The following is a 13,143-nucleotide window of genomic DNA, read 5'->3' as shown; positions in this document are numbered from 1 at the left end:
CCATGGGGTGATGTCACATCCCAACATTTTCTAGGCAGACTTTGTTTACGGGGTGGTTTGCCAGTGCCTTCCCCAGTCATCTTCCCTCTACCCCCAGCAAGCTGGGTACTCATTTTACCGACCTCAGAAGGATGGAAGGCTGAGTCAACCTTGAGCCAGCTACCTGAAACCGACTTCCATCAGGATCGAACTCAGGTCATGAGCAGAGCTTTGGACTGCAATACTGCAGCTTACCACTCTGCGCTATGGGGCTCCTTTAAGGTGTGTCAAACCATCTTACAATCGCCTCCTCTTCCCCTCCCCACAACAGACATCTTGTGAGGTAAGAGGGCTGAGAGAGCTTTAAGAGTACTGTGACTAGCCCAAGGTCACCCAGCTGGCTTCATCTGGAGGAGTTGGGAATCAAACCCGGTTCTCCAGATTAGAGTCCACCGCTCATGTGGAGGAGTGGGGAATTAAACCCAGTACTCCAGATTAGAGTCCACAACTCTTGACCGCTACACCATGTTGGTTTTGCTGAGCAAAGCCTATTCCAGCAGGACATGGCAGCTGGCCACTTTGCTACACAGGAGTTGGGATTGTGGAACCATTTCTTAGAGACCAAAGAAACTGCCACTGCATTCATGCTAAATTTATAAAGACCACTTCAGAATGGGACTAACTGTATGCCTGATACAACTCACACCAAATGCATGCCGCTGAAGTAATAATGTACTCTGAGGAATGAAGCAGTAGCTCTTGCATTACTGCTGCTAAAAACTACTATAAAATAGTTGACTAGAAACAAAAGTCAACAGTTATCCAGGCAGCTTTACCTTTTTCCCTTCGGTATCCCCTCGATAAAACTGCTCAGCTTTGGTTTTCCCCTGTACAACAGGATCCACTGCTTCTAAATGAGATGGGTTAGCCACCAAGGAGAGGGTGATATTTTTATTTGTTAGTCGGTTGATCCTCTCATGGTACATCCCCAGATGATATTTTACATCTCCCGATCCCTAAGACACAAGGAACTGTGAAAGGACGCATATATGCTGCTAGGATATGAATAGCTCACAAGGCAATGTGCCACAGATATCCACATTAGACGGAAGAAGAATCACACACATTCTGAATGTTGGGGGGGGGGGTGTTTCCTAGTGAAAGCAATCTAGCTGCAGAAAAATATCCCTATGTAGTAACACTCATCAGAACATTTAGCATTAACTGCTGAATAACAATATCCTGCTGTCTCTCACCTCATCAGCTGCTTCAAGCTTTGGATCAAACTGGCAAAAGATTTGCTCTAGTTCCTTGCGGATGACATTAGCCAAGACATTCAACCTTCCTCTTAGAGAAAATAAGGTTTTTTTAAGAACAAAAAGATATAAAGGGTTAATCAACAAATATCAGGAAACAAAATTATGCACTCTGTAGACAACAGTCCAGTTTTGTATGATTAATTTCCACATACATCAACCAACTTAAAGCTTTGCCTAGCTTTCCATTAAATTTCTGTGGATCGTTTTCATTATAATTTTATTTATATAGCACTCGAAGGTGTAGGAAACCCTTTTTCTTTTAAGGTAAGCAGAAAAGCAGTCCTAAATAGATGTACTGAGATTCAGTAGGGATTAATCCCACAAAGATGTTCAAAGCAGCTTAAAAACTAAAAAAGGAATAGGGAACAAAAATACTGGGGAAACACCATTAGGATAAAACGTAACTGTTTATCAGTGCAATCAAAGGAACACTTTCCTGGGAGTAAACCCCTCTGAATAGACCTGAGTAGCACTCTAAGAAACCCTATTTAGGATTGTTCTTTAAGTTGCAAATTATTTTTAATTGAATGTTAAAATAAAGATTGAAGGCAAAAAACCCCCACAGAAGGTCATTATGGTTAGTTTTTTAAAAAGAACCTTTGGAAGAAGTGATGGGAAAAATGACAGCTAGATTCGAGTTCAGTGTCATCTTACAGACCAACAAGATTTTCAGGGTGTAAACGTTCGAGAATCAAGCTCCCTTCATCAGATATGAGTCGGAATGGAGATTTGAGACCTTATATCCCAGTCAGTAAAAGGACAGTAAAGTTAGTCAGAAGAGATCTTAAACAGAGAGTGAAATGAACAAGCGGACCGAATAGAAGAGAGCATAGCTGGTGAAGGCAAACGATTGAGAACATTTCTCTCAAGAAGTCTGTGCAATGGCCCCAATAGCTATCTTCAAGAGATCATATTAAAAAAGGTGAGGCATTTATGTAACAGAAGTTTGCCTTTACTATTTGAATATATTGAGAGCATTCACATGTCAAAATAAGCTACAGTTTATATACCATGTTTCAGTTAAACTCTGGTACTCCTGTTTAGCGATGTCTGAGCACAGCCACCCTGTCCTTCCCTGCACAATCCTTCCCATTCTTGATTCTTCCATTCAGATGATAACCAGAACGCCCGTGAATTCAGATATAAAATAAGGATAAAGCCTGCCTGACTTGCCAGTTACAATGAATCCGTACTGGCTAAGAACTCCCTCAGGATTCTCTGTAATTACAGCTTACGTTTCAGCAGGGCCAGGCCCTTATTTCATCAACCTCACCAATCCCATCCTATATCCAACCTCGAAATCAGGTTATCAATTAACACCGTCTGTCACGCTATGCAAATGAGTTGACTGTTAAGGGATCGTTGCTGTTACATTAAATCAGGTGAGCAATTACCTGTGAGGCATGCCCATTATGACATACTCAATTCCCATTTCGCTAGATTTATCGATGATCGTTTTAAGAGCAGGGATCATTACTTCACATCCTTCCAAACCAAAGCGCTTCTCTGACGACCATTTTCGGGCAAGGAAATCTTCAAATCTGTCCAGGAATAGAGACGGCAGTACATGAGTGAAATAAGACAGCCAGAAATGTGTTTATATCTGTTGAAGAACGTTTGGAAGACTGTCATCTAATGAAGAGGAGTTTTTAAAATGGAAAGGTATAATGGCAAGTCTAGTTTTGACATTATATGTGGAAACTGTTTCATACTGAGACATATATTGCTGGTCAGAACAGAAAACTTAGAAACTGCAGCTGCTGACATAGCTCCTAATATGGAGTAATACAATGCTTTATTATCTTGTCAACAACAATTATGCTGGCATCTGTGCCTTCAGAACCAATAATCAGAGAAACAGAACACTATCCTTTAATGACAGATCTACACAGCTCTTTCTTTTTTAATGCATGTGGCCTAGGGGCAGTATACACAATTGAAACATTTTTAAACCAACGCTGAAAGAAGTATTAATAAACCTTAAGAATAATGAAGGCAAAAGAGAAGAGTTACTTCATGACATCTTCTGGAACTGCATTACCATGGAACTCTTGCATCAAAATACCCTATTAATACCATTTATTTAGTATTTATTTATATTCTGCCCTTCTGTCTCCTAAGGGGCTCTCAGAGCAGTTCGTTCCAGTTTAAAAACCACCCAATAAGATACTAAACTCACAGTGCCATCCTAAGAACACTGCTAGAAGTAAGCCCTACTGAACAGACTGGAGTCAGATTCTGAACAGACCTGCCTAAGAGTGCGCTCTCACGTTAATTAACTAATAATGCCACCCATCCTATGAAGTTCCTCCAGTCTAAGCCCATTTATTTTAGTATGCTTAGACTGGGGTAATGTAAGAACGTACATAAAGCCTAGTGGATCGAGCCAGTGGTCCCCCCAGTATACTGTTTCACACAGCAGCCCATCAGCTGACTTGGAAGGCCAACAACAGGACACAGAGGCAGAGGCCTTCCTTCCCCAGCTGCTGCCTCCTTGCAGTGGTACCCAAAGGTTTGCTGCCTCAGAAGGTAGAGGTTTCCTTTAGTCAAAATGGCTAGCAGCCATTGAAGGAGCTCTCCTCCATGAACCTGTCTAACCTCCTTTGAAAGCTATCTATGCTTGTGGCCATCACTAGGTCTACTGGCAGTAACTCTACATAGGCGTGTACTGCAGAACTGATGAAATGGAAGCATGCTCACTGATCCACTGATTATTTGTTTAGTGGAGAAGTATTAAGGTTGAAGCGTCAGATAACATGCAGTGGCAGAGCAAAGGTCATGGTGAGAATCTGAGGGACTAAAACTCAGCAACAGGGATTCATACTGGGAATGAGGTATATTATAGTTATCATTATCATTTAAAAGCGATTAAATAAGTAAATAAGTAGTTCAATAATGCTGTCAATTAAAATTTTGCATACAATGTCAATATCAGTTAATTTTGATCACAAGCAGAATTTCTCTCGTAATAAAAAATGTAATATGAAAAAATACCAGCAGATGGCAGGAGAGCTAACATTGTTGCACTTACCTGTAACTGTGGTTCACCGAGGGGTCTTCTGTGCACATGGGGAAAGTGCAGGCACTGGCCTGCTGCGGGGAAGGACTTTCCAAAGCTTTCTCGAAGATTCATAAAACATGCAGTGCTCCTCCCTCCCCTCCGTCTCGCTCCCACATTTTCCCACCCAAACGGGCAAGTGATGGGGGCAGGGAGAGAGCTCATCCCTCAGTTCTCCCTTCACCACTATGGAGAGGCCATGAGATTTGAAGCAAGATAGTCCACAGCAGGGCAGCAAGGAGGGATGTGTGCCTGCACAGAAGACCATCCGATAAACAACAGTTATGGGTAAGTGCAACACTGTTTTTATCATTGTGGTCTCTGTGCAGTCAAACATGGGAGATTAGCAAGCTCACTTACCAAGGAGGTGGGCGTAGGCTGGTTAACAAATCTTCTAGAAAGCTTTGGAAAGTTCTTCTCCATAGCAGGCCTGCACAGTCTCCATGTGGGACTGCACAGAGACCACAACAATGAACTTATTTCGGTAATTTTTAAAAAAATCCCTTTTAACAATCCCAATGAGTGAAGCAGGTCCATAAAGTTTTTTGTTTTGTTCTGCTCAAAGAGTCTTTTCTGAAAGTTCTTAAATTGCAGGAGGGGGGAGAAAACAGAGCTGCACTTACCTGTAACTGTTGTTTGTCAAGATGTCTTCTGTGCAGGCACACACTGGGGACTGCGCTTGCACAGGCCTACCACGGAAAGGATTTCTACAGCTTCTTAAAACTAGATTGGGGGCGTCGTCTCCACCGCGCATGCGCTGCTTTTCCCGCTCCGATGATGTGGTGTAGCGAGCCGACGCCCCCTTCCCTCAGTTCTTTACTTTGCCCCAACAAAGTAGCTCCTAGAACAGAATAAACAAAAACACCTGAGAGCTCTCCAAGGGGCAGGAGGGTGGGATGTGTCCCTGCACAGAAGACATCTTGACGAAAAACCGTTACAAATAAATGCAACTCTGTTTTTGTCTGCGATCTTCTGTGCAGACCCACATTGGGAGATTATATAGCTACTCACCCAGAGGAGGGGATGAGCTCTCAGCCAAACAAGGAATGTAACACTGCTCTCCCAACAGCTGCATCTTGTCTAGTGTCCACATCAATGGCATAGTAGTTGAGGAAAGTTTCTGGAGAGGACCAAGTGGCAGCCCTACAAATCTCCCGAATGGAAACTCTTCCTGAATGCAGCCCTGGTTGAATGTGCCCTGGTTGAATGAGCCCAAAGAGACCTTGGACATCTCTTCCTGGTCTTCGCGTAGCACCGTCGTATTGTATGGACAATCCACCTAGATAGAGACTGGGAAGCAGACTGACCCATCATGGGACCAGAAAAACAAACAATGCACTGGACTTACGAAAATGTGTAGGGTGTTGCAGGTAATACAATAAAGCACGTTTCATATCTAATGTATGTAACGTCTTTTTCCGCTTCTGATTGAGGATTAGGGGAAAAAACTGGTAAAGACAAATCCTGACCCAGGTGAAACTCTGATGTGATCTTGGGTTTAAACTCAAAACTTGGGCGCAAAACTACTTTTGATGGGTAGAACTGAATAAAAGGGGGATGACACCTAAGCGCAGCCAACTCCCCAACCCTGCGTGCAGATGTAATCACTACCAAAAAACAAACTTTCTGTGATAGATGTGTCAAAGAGGCCTCACTCAAGGGTTCAAAGGGGGTCATCAAAAGATGTGCCAACACTAGGGACAAAGACCATTGGGAAATCAGATGATACACAGCAGGGAACATATTGGCTAGCCCTTTTAAAAATAACTTAGATGTAGGGTGTGAGAAAAGTGATGTCCCATCCACCCCTATGTGAAACGCTGATAAAGCAGCCAAGTGGACTTTGACTGAAGATAAGCTTAAACTCCTTTTTTGAGGCTTAGAAGGTATTCCAATACTAAAGGGAGAGGACTCGATGAAGGGAAATAACCCTTAGGAATAACCCAATCTGAAAAGCGTTCCCATTTAAAAGCATACGAAGCCCTAGTGGAGGGTTTTCTAGAATTCAGCACCACCTCTAACACTTAGTCTCACAGTTTCATTGCGGAGTGTTGAGCAGCCAAGCTGCTAGCTGAAGCCTGTCTGGTTCTTGATGACGCATCCGACCCATTACAAGAAGGTCTGGCTTCAACAGTAGGCGAAGCACGTTGTCTCCTGCCAGTCTCTTCAGGTCTGCGAACCATACCTGCTTGTCCAATAAGGGGCTATTAGGATGCAGTGTGTGGAATAAGCCTGAATCCTGTTCTAGTTAGTAGAGGTGCAGGGGGGAATGCATAAAACATAGTGCCCTCCCATGATATGAGGAAAGCATCCCCTAGTGAGCTCTGGTTGTGACCCGCCCTGGAGCAAAATAGAGCTGCCTTTGTGTTCTGGGAAGTAGCAAATAAATCCACTACCGGGAATCCCCATGTTTGAAAGATGGGCAGGATGTACTCCCACTTGATGAACCACTCGTGACGGGGGAGAAGACCCTGCTTAAAGTTTCTGCCATGGAGTTCTTTACCCCTTGTATATGGATTGCTTGTAAGGACACATTGTGCAGAAGTGCCCAGCTCCAGATTCTTTCTGCCTCCCTGCAGAGTTTGAGGGAAACTGTTCCCCCTTGCCTGTTCAGATAAAACACTGCGGTAATGTTGTCCGTCAGAATGAGTACCGCACTGTTGTACAGGAAATCTGCAAAAGAGACAAGAGCATACCAAATTGCTCTGGGCTCCAGTAGATTAATATGCAGCGAGGCTTCACATGGATTCCATAGACCTTGTGTAGCAAACCCATTACAATGGCTCAGCGTCATTAATTGTAGCAGAGAACAATCTTTTGCCACCGAACGGTAAGTCCTCAATGGTGCTCCTGACATCCTGCTACAAGGCGGTGGACCGCAACCATGCAAATCTACGGAGGGATACTGCAGCAGCCATGCCTCTGGCTGAAGACTCTGATGCATGGCGACCTGCGTTCATCTGGTGCCTAGATAACTGAGTTCCCTCAGAAAGCACCACCTTAGCTAGAGTCTTTTGTTCATCTGAAAGACCTTCAATGTATCTTATCCCAGAGGAATAAATGATAAGCAGACATTATCGCTTGGTAGTTTCCGATTCTGAACCCTAGTGCGTCTGCCAAAAATGCCTTTCTACTAAAGACATCAATTCTTTTACTGTCCTTGTTGGAGGGGGCAGAGTTGCTGCCTTGACACATGGACTGAGATTCGGCAAAGATTACTGAAGAGGGTGCGGGGTAGGAAAATAAAAATTCACATCCTGCGGGCAGTACTTTGTATAAGTTGTCCACCTTTCACGACGTAGATGGGGTAGAAGCAGGTGTTTCCCAAACTTTCTTAGCAATGTCCATGAAACCCTCAAGGACAGGGAAGGCTACAGTGATTGATGCTTGTGAATAGAGGGGATAAAATATTCTCCTTTGGCTTGGGAGCAGAGGTTTTAGAATCAAAGCCTAAGGATTTCACTGCTCACATCATTTGTTCTGCAAAATGTGATATCTCGTCTCCCGATGGTCCAGATAAATGGTCTCCACTAGCACCCTCGGGATTGGGTTCCAATGGTTTCTCTAAGCCAAGTTCGGAACGGACCGAATGGGCGTCCTGTTCCGAATGAGAAGTGCTGAATGATGGCTGCCCATCTTGTGGGGCCACAGCTTCCTGTTGCATCCTGGAAGGGAAACTCGGAACGGGCCAGGCAGGCTGTTGAGATGGCTGCAAGGGGCCCCAGGGTGGAAAAGGGTACCCTTGCCAAGGAGCCTGCTGTACCGGGCTATACCACTATGGAGGCCACCATGGTTGGGGGAACTGTTGGGCAGAAGCTGGCTTGTTCTGCACCTGATGGGCCTTGGGATAAACCAGAAGGCTCACTTGCAAAGGAGGGTTGTAAGACATCTTGAACCTCCTTAAGAAAAAAATCAGGTAAGTCAACCTCGAAGTCAGATGAACCTCACCCAAACTGTGGAGCTGGAGTACGAAGAGGGGTAGGTGTATGGACATCCTCCACAACAATGGAATTCAGGGTTCCTGCCATATCCGGCACCGATCCTTTCTGCTCTTTAGAGGACAAGTGCTTTGTCTTGGCCCGTGCTTTTTTAGGGGGCGGTTCTGATGCACCCCTAGCCTTTTCACTCGGATCCGGAGAACAAGAATGGGGCTTGGATGAAGATGAGGCCAGATCTGAATGGACGGAACCGACCGACTCTGAACGGTTGGTCTGGCCTCGCTCGGCTGATGACTGCGAAGCCGGCATTTGAGAACCAGAAAGCACTTTTTCATATAGCCAGGCCTTCAATCGGGAGGCTCTGTCAGTGCGGACCTTCGGTGTAAACTGCTGACAATGTTTACACGCGGATACATTGTGAGACTCACCAAGACACAGTAGGCATAAAGAATGGTCATCCATCTTGGTCATTTTAGTCTCACACTGCAAGAACTTTTTAAAGAGTGCAGATTGAGCCATCGTGCATACACCGAAAAAAGGAACTGCGTCACACCCAATGTGATAGCGAAGCTGTTAAACACGTCCTTTCTCTTTGGTGGCAAAGAAAGAACTGAGGGAAGGGGGAGTCGGCTTGCTACATCATGTCATCGGAGCGGGAAAATCGGTGCATGCGCAGTGGAGCCGACACCCCCTATCTAGTTTTAAGAAGCTGTAGAAATCCTTTCCGTGGTAGGCCTGCGCAAGCGCAGTCCCCAATGTGGGACTGCACAGAAGATCGCAGACGAAACAACACTGTTTATAAATCCTCTTCTTTGAGCTCTGGACTATAAATGGTAATTATAAAATCCTTTTAAACAAGTGGCAATTTAGTTCAATTGGTTTAGATTCATCCTTTGCAGATTATAAACACAAATATCCAAAATTGCTGAGCTGTTCAGTCTTTAAAAATTCATTCTTGATTTCCACTCATCATGCCTAGTTGAAAATCAAATGCTGGAAAGTCTCTAGCCTTTAAAGTTTAATTAGTTCCTCTATGATAGAGTAAATAATAAAATAAAGTCCTTATGTAGGAAGAGAGAAAAATATAAAAGTAAAACATCTTCTATAAACAGTTCACATTCGGTGCACAGTCATCATGGCAAAAGTAAAAGTAAAATTCCAGAACTATTAATATTTATCAACTATAACAGGGCTTCTTAAACTTTTTCCATTCACGACCCCTTTACGCCCGAGAAATTTTTACGTGACCTCGGGTATATAGGTATATAAAACAGATGTATAAACCTTTTACCGTTGCCAAATTTTTCATGTCCCCCACATTCAGTTACGCGACCCCATATGAGGTCATGACCCACAGTTTAAGAAGTTTTGAACTATAATATACCTTATATACAGGTCTTATATATGCATATCTTAGGTGTTGGTAATTTGAATTTATATTGTCTAAATGTAAAGTGAATGCAGATGATGTATTGGTTGGTTGCAAAAGAAACAAAATATATATTACATCTGTTTTGTTAGATGGAAAAGTTGTATATCTTCAAAGAAAGAAGGAAATCAAGGAAGATGGCATCAGGTACTCTAGCAACTAAGAAAGACACCGGTACAGAACAGGATAGAGACATCATATTTGAGAAGGTATCAACATCTCTATCTCAGCAAATCCAGACTCTTGCAACAGACTTAAAACAGCCAAAGAAAAATCTCTCATCCCAACAGGCCGAACGAAGGACACAGAAAAATACTGAAGATATATAAAAAAATAAGAGGAGAAATAACATCTGGCCTGCAGGAAATAAGGCAGAAAATTAAAAAACACACACCAGGAAATCCAATAAATAAAAAAGGATATTGCTCTATCATTAGAATCGCAAGGAAGTTCCTTAGAACAAGCAAAACAAAAAATTGAAATTCTGGAAATGAATCTCAGAAGTAAAAATTTACGATTTCAGGGAATCCCAGAAGAATCTGGAGACCATCCGCTCATTCCTGAGCCTTGTGGCAGTCGGGGACAGCATCGCCAAGGCACCGCCGCGGCACTGACAAAGAGGTTGACCGGCTGCAACAAGGCTTAAAAAAAGTCTTTTTTAAAATTAAAAAAGAAAATAGGGTGTTTTCCCCCATAGAAAACAGCGATACCGCACCAGGAAAAACACTGTTGCTGGAGGGGTGTTCCCGGGCTGGAAGGGCTTTGGAAGCTGACTGTCAGCTCCCTACACCGGCACCACATTTAGATCCCGCAGAGACTGCAGCATCAGAGGAGCGGCATGCAGCTCCGTGGTGCCAACAGAACTGCCCCCACCGCCAGCATAAGTGCCTCTTATTCTGAGTCCTCTTATGCTGGTGGCAGGGTCATGCTGCCTCCAGAGCACTTGCAACCCCCCACCTCAGGAATGCACTGAAAAATCTAGAAAGAAAGATTTCAAGAACTAATCCAAGTTTTCATGAAAATAAAAGGAGATTTTCCTGAAATTGATCAAATATTTAGAATCAACTCAAGATATGCAACACAAAATAAGTTACCATTTATTTATGTATTTATTTCATACTTCTAGCCAGCACTCCCCCGGCCAGTCTGGGCTCAGGGCAGGCTACAACATTTAAAATGTCACACTATAACAATAAAACAATAAAATATATAAAACCATAAAGCAACGCCAATTAATTTAAAAGATGGTCGTCATATATAGGTGCTCACTGCAGCAGATGATGCCAACCATAAACAATAACACATAACTGGTACGGCTACTCACCCTCAAAATAGATCATAAACTAAAACGGGGTGGGGTGTAGGGAGGCCAGCACTGATCTCATTTACCGTATTTTTTGCTCCATAAGACGCACTTTTTTCCTCCTCAAAAGTGAGGGGAAATGTCTGTGCGTCTTATGGAGTGAATGCAGCTATGTGCGGCCAGCCACCTCCCAGCTGGCCGTCGGGGCGGGCCGTCCCGACGCACACGCGCCCAGCCGGCTCTGTGCGGCCGCCCGCCTCCCAGCTGGCCGTCGGGAGACCTGGCAAGGGGGTGGGGGTGACCCTTTAAACTGCTCCACGCTGAGCAGTTTAAAGACCCACCGCCCACTCTCCCGTGAGTCCCCGAGGTCCGGACAGATCGAGGGGACCCGCCACTTCCAGTGCCACAGAATGCGCAGCTCGCGCTCGCAACAGCAGCCCTGTCTCCCATGCCAGCCCCTCCCCCTGCTACCCAGCCACCCGTGTTGTGTCTGGGATCATGTCCCCACTCCTTTCCATGCTCTCCTCCGTCTGTGGCTAGTACCCCCCCTTTTTTCCATCCCCTTCTGCCTCTTCTACCTCTTCCTGTCCGCCTATGGGCTTTTCCCATGCAATGTGCATCTCTTCCCCCACCCCCCTTTTCATCTCTTTTGCTCCTATGGGCTTTTCCCATGCACTGTGCATCTCTTCCCCCACCTTCCATCTCTTTTGCTCCTATGGGCTTTTCCCATGCAATGTGCATCTCTTCCCCCCCCCTTTCCATCTCTTTTGCTCCTATGGGCTTTTCCCATGCAATGTGCATCTCTTCCCCCCGCCCTTTTCCATCTCCGGCCCCAACTCCACTCCTTCCATTCCTTCCATCCGTTCCTCTCATTCCCCTCCTTCCCTTTGTCCTTACCAGTGTCCGTTGGGCCTGCCAAGCCCGCCAGGGGGCTGATCAGCCAGCCCCCCTTTTCTTCCCTCGGTCCCCCTTTCCTCCTTGTCCAGTCTCAGCCATTTAAAAACGGCCTGTCCCTCTGGGGGCGAGGATCCTTCCTCCTTCCGATGCCCCCCTTGCCCCCTTTGCTCTCCCTCCCACTCCTCTCTGCTGCTGCTGTCACTTGGGAGGGCCAGGGGCACAGCAAGCTGATCTGGCGCGTCTGCCCCTTTTTTCCCAAGCCGACTGTCCACTCCTTCATGCATCTCAGCATCCCAGGAGAGTGGGCGGTGGCTCTTTAAACTGCTCCCTGCTGCCCGTCCTGGCAACAGGGAGCAGTTTAAAGACCCCTGCCCCCCTTCCCTGGACTTCCAAGAGGGGGGGTGGCTCTTTAAACTGCTCCTCGCTGCCAGCTGTTTTTTTTTTCAACAGCCCTAGTCCAGACGTTCCCCGCCCCGACAGCCAGCTGGGAGGCGGGCGGCCGCACAGAGCCGGCTGGGCGCATGAGCGTTGGGACAAGTTTTTAGAGGAGGAAAAAAACAGAGTTGCACTTACCTGTAACTGTTGTTCATCGAGTGGTCTTCTGTGCAGGCACGCATGGCACAGAAGCCACGAAGATGAACAAGATTTTTTCTTGTTTTCCTCCTCTAAAAACTAGGTGTGTCTTATGGTCAGGTGCGTCTAATGGAGCGAAAAATACGGTAATCTCGCCTGCAGCTGTCCTCAACCATAGGCCTGGCGGAATAGCTCTGTCTTACAGGCCCTGCGGAACTCCTTCAGGTCCCGCAGGGCCCTGGTGTTATTAGTCAGAGCATTCCAACCTGAGATATCTTAGTTTGCTTTGTCTACAAGAAATCAAGGGACACGATCTTGAGTTAACATAGACAACAACCGCTTAATATAGAAGGAAAAGAAATACAAATATTCTAGAATTTACCTCCTGGAGTAATGAAGAAAAGAGTTTGATACATTGAAGCAAGTTTTACAAGAGAAACAAATCAGATATCATTGGAAAATACCCTTCGCTTTGGAAATATTCCTGACAAAGCGACAACCATGACAGAACAAGCAGAACAACTGATACAAGAACTGACAGCTGCAGACCAACCACAACATTCGGAACCAAAAGATGAAGGAAGTGCATCTCCCAAAAAACAACAATACAAGAAACCTCAAAGGAAGTAAGAAAAGAAGATAAGACA

General features: G+C 45.1%; 1 protein-coding gene across 1 annotated transcript in view; it reads right to left on the bottom strand.

The window, feature by feature from the left end:
* OGDHL (oxoglutarate dehydrogenase L) overlaps nt 1-13,143 on the bottom strand; it is a 109,514-nt gene that overhangs the window by 70,210 nt on the left and 26,161 nt on the right. The window contains exons 6-8 of the mRNA XM_056849386.1: nt 2,693-2,839; nt 1,236-1,326; nt 816-995 (exon numbers count right to left, since the gene is read on the bottom strand). Of these exons, the coding sequence (XP_056705364.1) occupies nt 816-995; nt 1,236-1,326; nt 2,693-2,839 (418 nt within the window). The remainder of the gene's footprint in view (nt 1-815; nt 996-1,235; nt 1,327-2,692; nt 2,840-13,143) is intronic.

The sequence above is a fragment of the Euleptes europaea genome, chromosome 5 (assembly GCF_029931775.1).
Source record: "Euleptes europaea isolate rEulEur1 chromosome 5, rEulEur1.hap1, whole genome shotgun sequence".
NCBI classification, from domain to species: Eukaryota; Metazoa; Chordata; class Lepidosauria; order Squamata; family Sphaerodactylidae; genus Euleptes; species Euleptes europaea.
Note: the sequence above shows the minus strand (reverse complement) of the source record. Positions and strands in the feature narration are given on the sequence as shown.